At 43.4% G+C, this 16,578-nt stretch overlaps 1 protein-coding gene across 2 annotated transcripts in view; it reads left to right on the top strand.

Moving 5' to 3' along the window:
* Positions 1 to 16,578, top strand: part of dglucy (D-glutamate cyclase) — a 59,286-nt gene that overhangs the window by 11,590 nt on the left and 31,118 nt on the right. Inside the window, exons 1-2 of one of the 2 annotated variants that reach the window (XM_080202201.1) lie at positions 15,109 to 15,232; positions 16,350 to 16,461. In XM_080202201.1, coding sequence (XP_080058327.1) covers positions 15,194 to 15,232; positions 16,350 to 16,461 — 151 coding nt within the window. In that variant the 5' untranslated portion in view covers positions 15,109 to 15,193. Of the gene's footprint in view, positions 1 to 15,108; positions 15,233 to 16,349; positions 16,462 to 16,578 lie in introns of those variants that run through there. The other variant, XM_080202202.1, reaches the window with a different exon arrangement.

Raw genomic sequence — 16,578 nt, 5'->3', positions numbered from 1 at the left:
AGTTAGGCACATAGTGATACCTTTTATGTGTAAGATACACTGTGGTCCCTATGTTAAACTAATCTACTTTGTTGTAATAGTCTCAGAAAGCAGGGGTTTCTATATCCCCCACTGCAGAGCCACATTATTACACAGCCCATAGTGGGAGAATGCAAAGCGGAGAATGGAATATTGCTTTGCTTTCAGACCCTTTTATGAGTGTCCACCACTGAAGGCTTTCCTCAACACCTCAGGGGATGGAAAGTGTAATGATGTGTTTTGATTAATTGTTGTCATATGTATTGGCAGCCAGTGAAGAATATTGTTTCTTGTGCGCTGTACAGCCAAAGAATACTGTTCATAGAGAACATAGGGGAAAAGGAAAGGAGAGGGTGCACAATATAGTGTCACAGTCAAAGCTAGGATGGAGAGAAAGCTCAACTTTATATAAGGAAGGTCCATTCAAAAGTCTAGTGGCAGCAGGGAAGAAGCTGTTCTTGCCAGTTGGTACATGACCTCAGACTTTTGTATCTTTTTCCCAATAGAAAAAGGTGGAAGGGATAATGTCCAGGGTGTGTGGGATCCTTGATTATGATTACTTTACTTCCGAGACAGCAAGAAGTGTAGACAAAGTCAAAGTATGGGAGGCTGGTTTGAGTGACGTGTTCATAACATAACATAAGAACATAAGAAATAGGAGCAGGAGTAGGCCATCTAGCCCCTCGAGCCTGCCCCGCCATTCAATAAGATCATGGCTGATCTGTCGTGGCTCAATTCCACATTCCCGCCCTCTCCCCATAACCCATAATCCCCTTGCCTATCAAAAACCTATCAACCCGCGTCTTAAAAATATTGAGCGAGGCAGCCTCCACCACTTCAACGGGCAGAGAATTCCAGAGATTCACCACCCTTTGAGTGAAGAAGTTCCTCCTCAACTCCGTTCTAAACCGCATCCCCTTTATCCTGAGGCTGTGCCCTCTAGTCCTACTGTCCTTTCTGAGCGGGAAGAGCCTCTCCACCTCTATCCTATCCATCCCATTCAACATCTTATACGTCTCAATGAGATCTCCCCTCATTCTTCTAAACTAACAAGTACAAGCCTAGTTTATTCAGCCTCTCCTCATAGTTCAACCCCCTCAACTCCGGAATCAGCCTAGTAAACCTCCTCTGCACTCCTTCCAAGGCCAAAGTATCCTTGCGTAAGTGCGGTGACCAAAACTGCACACAGTACTCCAGCTGCTGCCTCACCAGTGCCCTGTACAGCTGCAGCAAGACCTCCCTACTTTTATATTCAATCCCCCTCGCTATGAAGGCCAACATCCCATTTGCCTTCCTGACCACCTGCTGCACCTGCAGGCTGGGTTTTTGCGACTCATGCACAGGGACCCCGAGGTCCCTCTGCACCGTCACGTGCTGCAGTTTTTCGCCACGTAAGTAATAGTCCTTCCTACCATTATTCCTACCAAAGTGGACAACCTCACATTTGCCAACATTAAATTCCATTTGCCAGTTCCTGGCCCATTCGCCCAGCCTATCTAGATCCTTCTGCAGACTCTCCACACCCTCCGCACAATTTGCCGTTCCACCAATCTTGGTGTCATCAGCAAATTTCGACACCATACACTCGGTTCCCTCCTCCAGATCATCTATATAAATGGTGAATAGCTGAGGCCCTAGCACCGACCCCTGGGGCACTCCACAAGTCACCAACCGCCAATCCAAATAGCACCCATTGACCCCCACTCTCTGCCTCCTATTTGACAGCCAATCCTCTATCCACGCTAACACCCTACCCCCAACTCCATGCCCCCTGACCTTCTGCAATAACCTCTTGTGAGGCACCTTGTCAAATGCCTTCTGAAAACCCAGGAAGACCACATCCACCGGCTCTCCTCTATCCACCGCCCTAGACACATCCTCATAGAACTCCAATAAATTCCCTTTGTAGTTTTATGCTGTCTTGGGCAGAGCAGGAGCCATTCCAAGCTGTGATACAACCAGAAAAGATCCTTCCTATGGTGTATCTATAAAAGTTGGTGAGAGTCGTAGTGGATGTACTGAATTTCCTTAGTCTCCTGAGAAAGTAGAGGCATTAGTGGGCTTTCTTAACTATAGAGTCGGCATGAAAGGACCAGGATAGGTTGTTGGAGATCCGAACACCTAGAAACATGAAGCTCTCAACCATTTCCACTTCATTCCTGTTGATGTAGACAGGGGCATGTCCAGTGGACATGGGAAATACTATTTGATTGGATATCTTTACCTATTGTTGTATGACTGTTAAAGGAGGGGATGGGGGAGGCAATTGTAGTTTTTCCCCTAATTTCATTACACGAGGCACCTCAGTATATCCTTATTGTATTAATTTAGAATTGACATTCTGCCATTTCTTGGACATGCATCCCTAACCAGTAGTGTCCAGACCATCCACACTTCATCTGGCTGATTGTTTCAGACCATCACAAGCAAGGCTGAATAATTCGTGTCACCTTCCTTACTTGCGAAGATACATTTATCTTAAACTCATGAACAGAATGAATAGTTTACAATCTCATACCAGCACAATGCCACTTTAGCTCATTGTAGGCTGGTTCCACAGGCTGCCAAGGACATTGACGTATTTAAATAGCATGAACTCTGATTTACACGCTGTCAAGCTTGCTGCATCATGAATATGGTACTACAGGAGGCCATTTGGCTCATTGTGCTTATGCTTGCTCTTAGTAGAGCTAGGTAATTGATGTCACTGCTGTGCTATCTTCCCATGTCCTTACAATTTCTTCTCCTTGAAGTATTTATGCAATTGTCTTTTGAAAGTCACTATTGAATCTGTTTCCATGGCTCTATCATGGAGTGCATTCCAGAACAGAACAGTTCACTGTGTGAAAATCCTCTTCATCATATTGGTTTGGCTTGGTTTTTATGACCAATTCATTCTGCAATAACTAAGAAGAAACAAAGAAGTCCTCTGGTGAAGCAGGAACATAAACCAATGTGTTATACAGATTAGTTTCACTTGTGAATATCATTAACCCCCTGTGTTGTCAGGAATGTTTATTAATCCCAATGGTTGGAAAATCATGGAAAGTATACCATTGAGTTTCAGGTGTAGGCTGCTTCACTTTGGGAGCATGCATTTAGAATATTGTCTCTCCTGTCAATTGTTTTGGTCACCCTACCTCAGACAACAACACACTTATTAGACCTCACATAAACACTATCTCTTAATTTATCCCATCTTCTTTCTGAGTATTTTTAATCTTGGCGGTGCATTACACTACTGCTTTTAACCAGGAGCGCCTTAAGTATAATTTTTTTTTATATATCAACCCTTTGTGTGACTTGAAGTAACCAAGTAAAATTATTACAGTGACTTCTAAGATTCAAGTTTTCTTGTTCTGATTCATACTTGTGGCTTTAGGCCTCTTTGTAATCATTAACCATATAGGCACAAAAATGTAAGGTTGAAGTTACTTCTGAGTCATTTCTTGCATTTCTTCATAGGAGTATCGGTTCCTTCTTTGTTTTATTTTCTTCTGTATTTGGTACATTCCCTTGCACTTGCCACTATTAAGCCTCCTATCTCCAGGGAGAACAGATCAACTGATGGCAATAGGAACTGAATATCCAAGGGTATTCAATATTGAAGAAGGGCAGACAAAAAGAAAAAGGAGTTGGGATGGTGTTATTTAAGGATGAAATCAGTGCAATAATGAGACAGGATATTGAATCAGAAAATCTAGATGTGGAATCAGTGTGGGTGGAGTTAAGAAGCAACAATGGTTGGAAAACATTAATGGGAAATGTCTATTGGCCTCCAAACAGCAGTAGTAAGCTGGCGGAAGGCATTAAACAGGAAATTCAAGTATGTAACAAGGGTGTATAGTACTCATGGGTGACTTTAATCTACGTGCAAATTGGACAAACCAAATTGGCAATAATAGTATGGCAGATGAATTCCCGGAGTGTGTGATTGTTTTTTTTTATACACCAGTATGCTAAGGAATCAACTAGGTTCAATTCCAGCTTTGGGTGACTGTCTGTGTGGAGTTTGTGTATTCTCCCCATGTCTGCATTTGTTTCTCTGGGTTCTCCAGATGCTCTGCTCTCCTCCCACATTCCAAAGATGTGTGGGTTAGGTCAACTCGCCATGCTAAATTGACCCTTAGTGTCAGAGGGATTAGCAGGGTAAATACATGGACCTGGGTGCAGACCTGATGTGCTGAATGGCCTCCTTCTGCACTGTAGGGATCCTATGATATGTAAAGAAGGATGTTCTTACCGTACATAGGAAGTAGTACAGATAAGATTCACTAGATGTTTCCTGGGATGAGAGAATTGTCCTATGATGAAAGACTGAGCAAAATGGACCTATAATATCTGGTATTCAGAAAAGGAGAGGTGATTTCATTGAAACTTTTAAGTTCCTGATGAGGCTTGACAGTGAAGGCAGTGTGAGGTTCTTCACATATGCAACAAGACCTGGACGATACTTAGGTTTGAGCTGACAAGTAGAAATTAGTATTTGCACCACACAAGTGCAAAGTGCCAGACAATGACCGTCTCCAACAAAAGAGAACGTAACCATCTCCCCTTGACATTCAATGGCATTTTCTTCACTGAGTCTCCCTATTAATATTTGAGATGATAGGAGATCTCACCATTAACCAAAGACTGAACTGGACCAGCCTTGTACAAAACTGTTATTACAAGTGCAGGCTAGAGGCTAAGAATTCTGTAATGAGTAATTTACTTCTTGACATCCCAAAGCCTGTCAGTTGTCTACCAGGCTCATATAGGAGTTTAACTGAATACTGTTCATTTGCCCAGGTGAGTGCACCTTCAACAATACTCAACACCGTCCAGGACAAAGCAGATTGCTTGACTGGCACCTCATTTGTCATCTTTGATATTTATTTCCATCACCAGCCTGGTACAGTGGGAGTAGTACACCTACACAATGTACTGCAACAACTCACCAAAGTTCTTTTGACAGCATCTCCTAAATGTGTGACTTCTACCACCTAGAGGGACAGGGACAACAAATCTGTAGGAACTCCATCACCTGCAAATTCCTCTCCAAGCCCCACACCTTCCTCACTTGGAACCGTATCACTATTCTTTCACTATCGGTGGGTAAAACTCAAAGAGAATGTAACCATCTCCCCTTGACATTCAATGCCGTTTTCTTCACTGAGTCTCCCTGTACCAGGCTGGTGATGGAAATAAATATCGAAGATGACAAATGAGGTGCCAGTCAAGCAATCTGCTTTGTCCTGGACGGTGTTGAGTATTATTGAAGGTGCACTCACCTGGGCAAATGAACAGTATTCAATTAAACACCTAACAGTACTATAGGTATACCTATACATGGGCTGCTGTCTAGAAGGCAGCTTATCACTCTCTTCTCAATGACATTTAGTGATGGGCAATAAATGCTAGCCCAGACAGTGATGCCCGCATCCTATGAATGAATAACTTTTAAATAAATTGTTTTCTTTATAAAAATGAATAATTCTTGCATTCATATAGCACCTGAGCACTTTCCAAATAACTGTAATATTTTTATTTCACCTATCACTTGAGGAGATCAACACTGAGCACTGTATTCCAACTGAGGCTAGCCAAAGTCTTGTTTGTGGAAAAAACTTATAAGAAAATATCTAATGAATGCAACCAAACTCTTTACTCACTGTAGTTATTGTTCCATATTGTTGTCCATGTTCCTGTAGCAATTCATGCATTACAATGTTTAAGGATGATGCTTCCTGCAAAGCAGGACACCCTCAATGTTGCAGTGAAGTGTCTACCCAGATTATGAGCTTAAACTCTAATGTGGGAATTGCAGCCAAATCTTCTGACCCAATGATGTGTTACGCTTTCCCCACAGACATTGCATTTATCAGAAGGGAACATCTTAAATGACAATAATTCAGGAACTCTGTAATCCACTTAGTTAATATGATAATGAGGTTATAATGCCACTATACTATACTCAGGAAATCTCATGTGTCACAGCCAATGAATAACATTTGAAGTGTAATCATTGGGAAAAATTTTATTCGTACGCCCAAGGCATGATCCCACTTGAGGCCAAATGTTCTCCAAGCCTAGCCCATCCCCGGAATCGGGGTCGGTGTGCCACTGAAATTCCGGCCATTGTTGTTAAGTAGGCAAATATGATAGACAGCTTTCACGCAGTGAGGGCCCAGATACCCTGTGCTTTTAGTGTTGGATGTGAGATAAGTGTTGGTCATGTATCAAGGTGAATTCTTCTGCTTCCATTTGAATAATGGTTTGATTGCCATCTGGTTTTGGTCTTGATTTCACACATCATCTGAATGATAGCACCTCTAACAGTGCAGCACTCATTCAGTACAGCACTGTATTGTCAACCTAGATTATGTGCTCAAGTCCTACAGTGGGGCGTAAACTCATTTTTTGCCACCATTGAGTATGAAAATCCATTCCAATAGCTATAAGAACAGGAGGAGACCATGCAACCCCTGCCATTTAGTTGAGTCATGCTGATCAATACTTCAGTTTCGTTAACTTGCCTTTTCTTGATATCCCTTACAACAACAATTTTAATTATGTCATATCTTGAACATAATAAACATCCCAAGGTGCTTCACAGGAGTGTTACAAAGCAAAATTAAACACTTTGCTATGTGAGTTAGCCAGTTGGCCAAAAGCTTGATCACTGAGGTGGGTTTTAAAGAGTGTTTTAAAGAAATGAGAAGAGGGAGAGAATCAGGTAGGGAATTCCAGATCTCAGGGAACTGGAGCAGTTTTTTAAAAATGTATTCTTCAATGGATATGGGGATTGCTGGCAAGGCTAGCATTTATTTTACAATCCTAACTGTCCTTGAGAAGATGTTTAAGAGCTGCCCTCTTGAAATACTGCTATCCTCAGAGCTCCTCAAAGGGCAGAATTAGATGAGTGGAGATATTTTGGAGTGTGTGGAGCTAGAGGGGATTATAGAGATAGAGAAAGATAAAACCAGAGAAAGATTTGACTACAAAGATAAAAATTTTAAAATCAAGGCATTGACTGGAAGCCAATGTAGGTCAGCAAGCTCAGGAGAGATTTGATATAAGGGTACATGATGGCAAAGGTTGGATGACGTGAAGTTTGCAGGGAAAATAATTAGAATAGTTCAGCTAAAGAAAACACATGAACAAGGACTTCAGCAGCAAATGAGCAGAGGCAGGGGTAAAGTCAGGCAATATTATGGAAGTAAAAATGGGCACTCTTAATACTGGCACCGATATATGTCAAAACTCATTTCAATACAACACCAATGTTGTGAACAATCTGATCCAGTCTTAGTCAGTATCCAGAGAAAGGCATGGAGACTGTGGCTCAAGAACTGAGTTTGGAGTGGATACTGTAACAATGGCTTCAGTCTTCCCAATATTTAATTGTAGGAAATTTCTGTCCATTCAGTACTGGATCACAGATAAGCAGCCTGACAATTTTGCAACAGTTGCAGAGTTGAGGGAGGTAGTGATGAGTTAGAGTTGGGTATCATCGATATACATGTGAAAACTGATGCTGGTCTTTTGGATATTGTGGACAAAGGGAAATACGTAGATGAGAAAAAGGAGGTAACCAAGGGTAAATTCTTGGGAGACACCCAAGGGAACAGTGCAAGAGTGTAAATAGAAGCCATTGCTCTGTCTATGATTAAACACTTAAGAATGGAACTAGGCAAGAGCAGTCGCACCCAGCTGAATGACAGTGGAGAAATGGTGGAGGAGGATCATGTGATCCAGCATGGCAAAGGCTGCAGACAGGTCAATAAGCTTTACCTTTGTCACAGTGGCAGAAGGTGTCATTGCCCAACAAGAAATTTACATCTAAGACCAGGGTCCTTCATCCATGCCATCTTAGTGCCACTACAGCTTCTTAACTTTGTGGCCTACTACTACATCTTGGTGTCTCCCCAGAATGTACAATGGAGGTGGAGGAGCAATGGTTGTGATGCTCTTGGGGAGAAGAGGGCGGTGCCTGGAGGTCAGGAGCTGGAAGCATGCAGGGTGCTAGGGTTGGGGATTTGGGGGTCATTTAAGGGGAAGATGCTAAATGAGGTTAAACACTCATCCTTGCTGCCCGGATTAGATCATTCAGTTTCTTGTGGCACTGTTTTCCAGTCCTAGCTAGTGCTCTGGCATTAATACATGCTGCCACTGCCTCCCAGGCTGCATTTCCATTCCTTCCACGGGGCAGTGTCCTGCTGGGGGGAAGAGGGTGTCCTGCCGTGCCTCCACTTTCTCCATCAACCTGGCATATCTTTTAGGCTTTAAATATTTTTGTACTTTAGCTAGTCTCAATCTCGGGGGCAGCAGGGTGAAGAGGATGTCATGGATATGTCCCTGACACCTGGGAGCTAGCTAGGACTCTCAAGTCCAGGACCCCCAGACGATGACCACCAAGGGCATCACAGGTCATGGGGCATGATCAGCATCTGAAAATCTGGGGGCTGTCTTCCTTGAGGCCATTTCCTCCTCCACTGCCTACCTGTCTGTCCATCCTTAGGGTTCCTATGGAGCTTTCCCTTGTTAGAACAGATCAGCTGCAGGCAGTTTGGGCAGGTCAAGTTTGTGCATTCCAGCGAGTTTAATGAGGTTTGCCTTGTTGTCATGGAGGGGAAGCCAAGTCAGCACTTGCAGGTGTGGTGATGGAAGAGGATGGGGGAAATGTGCCTCTGTGATGATCAGGGGCAGGGGAGAGAGAGGATCATGTCACTCAACAATCGGGACCAGGGGGTGATGAGGGCCATGTGCAAGGGAGTCCCAGATGGAGTGGGGAAGGGCTAAAGGATGGAGAGAGCTTCCTGATGTCAGTTGAGGAGGGGGTGGTGGAGAAGGGAAGGCTGCATCTGGTCTGAGGGATTTCTGTCAGAAAAGCTTTTTTTGTGCTTTTTCTGCACCTGCGTAGTTTGTGGCTCTGATCTGAGCTGCTGGCTGTTTGGCGAGTTAAGCGCCTCCCACTGCTACTAGTGGTTAGAAATGATCTAGCCCATATTTTCAAGGACTGAGTGCATTGGAGTGGGAGTGAAAACACACCCAAAAAATGGATCAGGAACTCTCCCGTTTCCCGCTAACTGGACACTTAGAGAAAAACTCATCAAATTCCAAGCAATGAACTTATTTACGATGTAGAAGTAACTAAACAGATTTTGGTAGAAAAACAGAAGATATTTTCCACATTAAAATAGGTGGTTGTCTTACAGGATGTTCTGCAATGACTCAGCAACTGTTATACAAACAAAAATAAACAACTACCCAGAAATAGGAAATCCCTGTGGCTACGAAAGCATTTCAATTTGAGTATTTTAGAGAGCTTCCTTGCATTGAGAGGTTTGTGAGCATCCCCTGCAGGCTGTTTTAAGACTTGCCTGGCAGCAGAAAGATTGAGACTAGCTAAAGTACAAAAATAGTTAAAGCCTGAAAATTACATTTAAGGATAGCAAGTGGATGAGCAATAAATGCAGTCCTTGCCAGTAATGCTCACACCCTGAGGATGAATATTAATAAAAAAGAAATGCAATATTTTTCTGTAAAACCACAACAGGTAAGAATTGGTTAACATAGAAGATGGGCAAGATTAGTTACAGCATAATTTCCAAAGATTGAAGATGAATGATAACTGATTTCTTCAATCAGAGTTTACAGCTAAGTAAAAGTTTATTTATTAGTGTCACAAGTGGGCTTACATTAATGCTGCAATGAAGTTACTGTAAAAATCGCCACACTCTGGCGCCTGTTCAGGTAGACTGTGGGAGAATTTAGCATGGCTGGTGCATGTAATCAGCATGTCTTTTGGACTATGGGAGGAAACCGGAGCACCCGGAGGAAACTCACACAGACATGGGGAAAACATGCAAACTCCACACAGACATGACCCTAGCCGGGAATCGAACCCGGGTTCCTGAGGCAGCAGTGCTAACCACTGTGCCAACGTGCCGCCACATCCCCTCCCCCATCCTATCTTTGTCACAACCAAAAAAGACAGAAGTCTCCCAAAATTCTGCCAATTTTCCATCCCTCAGTTGAAGGGAAAATGACTGCCACCTTCAGAAATGGGATAGGGGGCATCTTCGCCTTGGAATCACATTTGTGTCTCCTGTGGTAAGTGTGTATATATGTGTATATATATATATATGTATGTCTGTATTTATTAGTGTGCAAATGTGTGCTTAAGTCAGTGTGCCTGTGCGTTTAAGCATGTGTGTACAAGTGCCACAGTGTTTATGGAGGCAGAGCAGCTGGGCGTCTCGCCTGCAAGCCTGAGAGCCATTCATGCATTTAACTGGGCAAGAAAGTATAAGCAAAATAGTGAGATTTCAAATAAAAACAATGCTCAGCTAATCTGGCAGCATCTCTAGAGAGAAAAACAGACTAACATTTCAATCAAGAATGATCTCTTCAGGTATGTCAGTATGAGCAAGAGTGTGAGCTCATCTGGTCAATGAGACCGACCTCCTATTCCCATGGTTCTCTTTCCAGTAAACTGCTGATTGGCCAACTTCCCTCACTGATTTCTGTGTCAGCTGATATAGCAAATGGTTCTCTCCCTCTCCAGGTGTGGTTCCTTCTTTAAATCCATGCCATAAATCTCAGCTAAAAAAAAGTTAACATACCAGATCAGAAACTCCAAAGTATGTTATGAAGCCTGACTTGACCCCACCAGTTCTTCTGTTTTGGCATTATTATGAGGATAAGGTGTTTCACTCAGGTGTGATTCAATTGACACACTAGGAAGTTTTTACCAAAAACTTCATTTAACTATAATGAATGAATTAGCTTAATTTTTATCAATTGAAATACTTAAACAAGAGAACGTACAATTCTTAACTGCTAACCTATCTCTGTTAGCTCCAGTTCAAGCAAAATTCCTTTTATTGACTTAAACTCCTCTTCAAAATCAGTTAGAAACACGTAGGCTTACATGCTTACACTTGGCTGCCAGTCCTTGAGCCTCCAGAATACCTCTGGAAAGAGAGAGAGATTATGTCCCCTAACAGATCCCAAACAGCAGCTTTCAGAGAGAGAGACACACCTCTTGCTTCTTTCAGAACCTGACAATAACTGCCTATTTACCCTGTAAGCTTAGCTCCTCCCCTTCAGCATATTAAATTAAAGTTTATTTATTAGTCACAAGTAAGGCTTACATTAACACTGCAATTAAGCTACTATGCATATGACTATGTCTATCAATCAACCTAATCAAAGCCCTACTCTCAAACCCAGGGGAAAAACCAAATAAACAAATATGCATTAACTCAGATTAAAACAGACACAACCCGAGCTACAATCAATCATTAGCCTGCCTTCTCAGCATGTGGGCTACCTGGTGCCCAGACAAATTAGCACCGTATAAAACAAAGCTGAAATTTAAACATATCCCTTACAAGAAATATGATATAAATACATTTCATAAGAACATAACATAAGAACATAAGAAATAGGAGCAGGAGTAGGCCATCTAGCTCTTCGAGCCTGCCCCGCCATTCAATAAGATCATGGCTGATCTGTCGTGGCTCAGTTCCACATTCCCGCCCTCTCCCCATAACCCTTAATCCCCTCGCTTATCAAAAACCCATCAACCCGCGTCTTAAAAATATTTAGCGAGGCAGCCTCCACCACTTCAACGGGCAGAGAATTCCAGAGATTCACCACTCTTTGAGTGAAGAAGTTCCTCCTGAACTCTGTTCTAAACTGCCCCCCCTTTATCTTGAGGCTGTGCCCCCTAGTCCTACTGTCCTTTCTGAGTGGGAAGAGTCTGTCCACCCCTATCCTATCCATCCCATTCATCATCTTATATGTCTCAATGAGATCTCCCCTCATTCTTCTAAACTCTAACGAGTACAAGCCTAGTTTATTCAGCCTCTCCTCATAGCTCAACCCCCTCAACTTCGGTATCAGCCTAGTAAACCTCCTCTGCACTCCCTCCAAGGCCAAAATATCCTTGCGTAAGTGTGGCGACCAAAACTGCACACAGTGCTCCTTCTTAAACACACAGTATCATTACACAAAACAACCCTTGACCCCACTTTTACCTACCCTCCCATCCAATTGCCCCTTCCTCTTGGAACATGTTGTCAGTCCCAAATCTCTTTTCATCTTTGCCAAATCACTTTGAATTGCTCCAAACAGACATCCACTATTCGCACAGCACCAAAACAGCTCTTATCAAGCAGCAATCTGTTTTAAGTGATTCCTTATCTTGACATCTTGTTCAAGATGAACAGAAATTTCAACTTGACTATTCTAACACACTCCTGGCTGGTATCCCACATTCCACCCTCCATATACTTGAACTCATCCATATCTCTTGTTGGCTATCTCTTAACTCGCAGTGAGTCTCTTTCCCTGATTGCTCCTGTGCTCACCAACCTACATTGGCTCCTTGTCAAGCAATAACTTGAGTTCAAAATTTTCATTCCTTTTAAAACTCTCTGTGGCCTCTCCCCAATGTCTGTAATGTCCTCCACTCCCACAGCTCTCCAACATATCTGCACACCTTGATTCTGGCTTCTTCAGCATCTGCAGCTTTAATTGTTTTACTGCAGGTGGTCCACCTTCAGTTTCCTCAACCCAAATATCTCAAATTCTCTCCTTCAAGGTGACACAATGGCATAGTGGTTAGCACTGTTGCTTCACAGCGCCAGGGACCCAGGTTCAATCCTCAGCTTGGGTCACTTTCTGTGAGGAGTTTGCATGTTCTCCCTGTGTCTGTGTGGGTTTCCACTGGGTTCTCCAGTTTCCTCCACACTCTGAAAGAAATGCTGGTTAGGTGCATTGACCCGAACAGCTGCCGGACTGTGGTGACTTGGGGAATTTCACAGTAACTTCACTGCAGTGTTAATGTAAGCCTTACTTGTGACTAATAAATAAACTTTACTTTACAATGTCTCATCAGAAACATAGACTGAGCACTTCCAGGCAACAGAGCCTTGTTGGCAACACGGTACAAAGGAAACAAGGGCTGAGCAAAATACTAGTGAATGAAAGATAGAGAGACAACTGAGATAGTTCAGATATAGGAGCAGAATGCGTGCTGATAGATTGATAACTTATCTGGAATATGGGGACTGTGAAAATGCTGGTCAGCTGGGAATAAGGATGATATAGGGGCAAAGAAATTTAATGTTATGGAAATAGAAAATAGATTGAGACAGCACATTTCACAATAGCAGATTGTTCCCAAAGCCTTTTACCCCCAATGAAGTAGTTTGAAACCATCTCATTGTTGTAATGAGGAAGCAGAGTGACACAGTGAGCTCTCACAGACAGCAATGAGATAATACTCAGGTCATCTATTTTACTGATACCAGATAAGGGAATACTGGGAAAGTCACCAGGGATAACTTGCCTGCGCTTCTTCAAAATAGCCCCATTGTATCATTTACATCTACTTGAGAGGCAGAAAGGGGACTCAATTTGCATCTCTTCCAAAGGAAGTCATATCAAACAATGTTGCACCCCCTCAGTACTACACAAGGAGTGTCGGCCGACATTTTACATTCAAGTCTCTGGAATGGGGCTTAATCTCACAACCTTGTGACTCAGACGAGACTGCTATCCACAGGACTATCACTGATTCAGTTCTCTCAATTTCTGACAGAAAGGATCAGTGTAGTTTTATTCACTCATGACTCATTCACTGACGTGACAGGTAAAATCCTCTTGGCCTTATTCTCAGCATCTTTTATTAAACTGGTGATTAAGCTGACCCGACTTAACCTCTTCTGAGGGGATGATTCACACTTTGTTATTGCTTCCACCCTCAGGTATGTCATTTGAGTAACCTTTCTTCACATGTGAGCCAGCAATAGGAATACAGAAGGAGGAGGAGGCCATTGGATGTCTCAAACACAGTATGACAGCCAGTCAACTAGATCATGGCTCATCTTCTACCTCAATCAATTTCCCCCACATCCCTGACTTCCCAGGATCAACTCCGTCCCCCAAATAAGCACCCCTCCTCCAGTCATTCCCTACCCTCCCTTAACCCGTCCCAATGCTATCCCCCACGCACCAAACCCTTCTTGACAATCCCACCAACCTGCTCCGTCCACCTTGACCTCCAGCTGCCCCCAGATTTGAGCTGCCCGATCCCCAACCTGTCCCAAGTTGCAACCTTTTTAAAAATTCATTCATAGAATGTAGGTGTTGCTAGCTGGGCCAGCATTTATTCCCCACCCCTAAATGCTCTTGAACTGAGTGGCTCGCTAGTCCATTTCAGAGGCAGTTAAGAGTCAACCACATTACAGTGGGTCTGGAGTCACATGTAGGCCAGACTGGGTAGGAATGGCAGATTCCATCAAGGACATTAGTGAACCAGATAGGTTTTTACAATAATCAACAGTCATCAGTACACTTTTAATTCCAGATTTGTATTGAGTTTAAATTCCACCATCTGCCATGGTGGGATTCAAACTCAAGTCCTCACAACATTGCCCTGGGTCTTTGGATTACTAGTCAAGAGACAAATACCGCTACACCACTGCCCCCAACTCCTTCCCCAGTGTCCTCACATCCTTCACACCCCCACTGATTCGACTGTCGACAACATGACCCATCCTCCACTCCCCTCCCGATCCTACCTCACATGAACAACCCCACAACTGACTCGACCCTCACTCTTCCCCAACCTGACCCAGACAAGGCAGGCGCTTAAGAATTTTAGCACAATTAAGTGAATACTGTCTAGAAATCTATCAGTCTCTATGTCAGATTAAGCCCAGGGTGGGGTGCAATGCCTCATCTTGTCAGCTTGGCTCTTGTTTGTCTGTATTGTGGGGACCTTGAATTGGATTCAATTTGTTTCTGAATTTGGCTTTTGGCGTAGGCAAAATGGATTTGGGTTTGCCCAGCTCCATTCTGAGCATTGGCCTTGTGTCTTTAAGAATGGAGTAAAGCGAAAATTAAATGTTAGGGATGGGTAATAATTACTGGTCCTGCCAATGAATCGCACATCCAGTGAAAACATTTTTAAAAACTCTAAGCTGACTCCTTCATTTCATCAATTATTGGTGGACAGGCATTAAACATTAGACAGTTTGCTAAATTGGAACCATGTAATAGTGACTGAGTCATCATTTCGCTAATCTGGTTTGAACTTAAATTTGATCTGTCTGGACTAAATTGAGAGGTCTGAATAGTGTCGCTGCCTTCTCATGAAAGGCATTTTCCTTTAATAATGGAAGATGGGAATCTGGATCCGTTGACGTGCCATGAGGTACAGTATAGTCTAAGTCAGCTGGAAAGGTTTTCAGAAGGTTTGTGTGTTTTTGGATGAAAAACCAAAGTCTTAAATTCAGGACATCTTTCGGTCAAAAACCTGCGGAAGGGCAAAAACAAGAAGGGGTGGTGGTTTGAGAAAGTACTTTTTTTAATTCATGGGACATGGGCGTTGCTGGCTGGCCAGCATTTGATGCCCATCCCTAGTTGCCCTTGGAATGGCAGTCAAGGTTCTATAGGAGAAAAGAACATAAGAAATAGGAGCAGGAGTAGGCCATCTAGCCCTTCGAGCCTGCCCCGCCATTCAATAAGATCATGGCTGATCTGTCGTGGCTCAGTTCCACTTTCCCGCCCTCTCCCCATAACCCTTAATCCCCTCTCTTATCAAAAACCCATCAACCCGCGTCTTAAAAATATTTAGCGAGGCAGCCTCCACCACTTCAACGGGCAGAGAATTCCAGAGATTCACCAAGGGAAGACTGGGGAAAGTGAGGGACTCCACAGTTTTGAAATTCTGGGATGAAGGATGAGTTCAGAGCGGGATATGAATCAAAGCGAATTAGGGTTCCCGACCCTCCTGAACTACAGTGCTGAGGGGTTGAGGGAATTCCTTCCCTGAGCTGCTGCTTCCAGTCATCCAGGAGATCCCTGATGTACATTTCCTGGCATCGTTTCGCCTACCTTCTTTGTGACCACCCCGGCTGCGTTGGAGAGGCCTCCAGCTTGGGTAATGATACCCAGCAGGCCGCCACCAACCCCTCAGAGAGAAATTGAATTTAGGGAGCAGAGAAACATTGCATCTCTATTGTAAAATTCAAACACAATAGGACAATTGCAGAGAGAGTTACAATACATATCAACAAAATACAACTTTGACACATGTATCTGGAGTGGTTAAACTGGAACACAACTTCCTGTCAACGGAAAAAAGATTAGGTCCGCATGAAATGAGGGAGGGTTAAAATTCAGTGTGAATTCCAGAGCCTGTAAACAGGAACTAGGGTTGATATTGGAGTTGAGAGCAATGTGATCGTTTATTTGTAACTTATTTTAATGTCAATAGCGTTGAATCTCTCCTTTCTTTGAATGCACCGTGTATTCTCTGTTGCTGCCAGGACTCAGTCATGCTGAGTGCTCGCTTCCTGAAGTCTGTGCCGCCGGCCTCTGCCAGAAACTTGATCCGAACTGTGCTTCTGCGGGCTGTGACCACCTCCGGGGTGTCTGCAGGTACAGGGCCAAATACTCCGCGCTCTTTCAATCGGGACCAACTTGTGCTGAACAAGTAAATCCGGATCACTTTGTATTAACTCATGTCTGATTGTCCGTGCAAACACAGCTTCCCAA

The sequence above is a fragment of the Carcharhinus amblyrhynchos genome, chromosome 14 (assembly GCF_965287045.1).
Source record: "Carcharhinus amblyrhynchos chromosome 14, sCarAmb.v2.hapA, whole genome shotgun sequence".
Lineage (NCBI taxonomy): Eukaryota > Metazoa > Chordata > Chondrichthyes > Carcharhiniformes > Carcharhinidae > Carcharhinus > Carcharhinus amblyrhynchos.
This window is presented reverse-complemented; position numbering and strand designations above follow the sequence as displayed.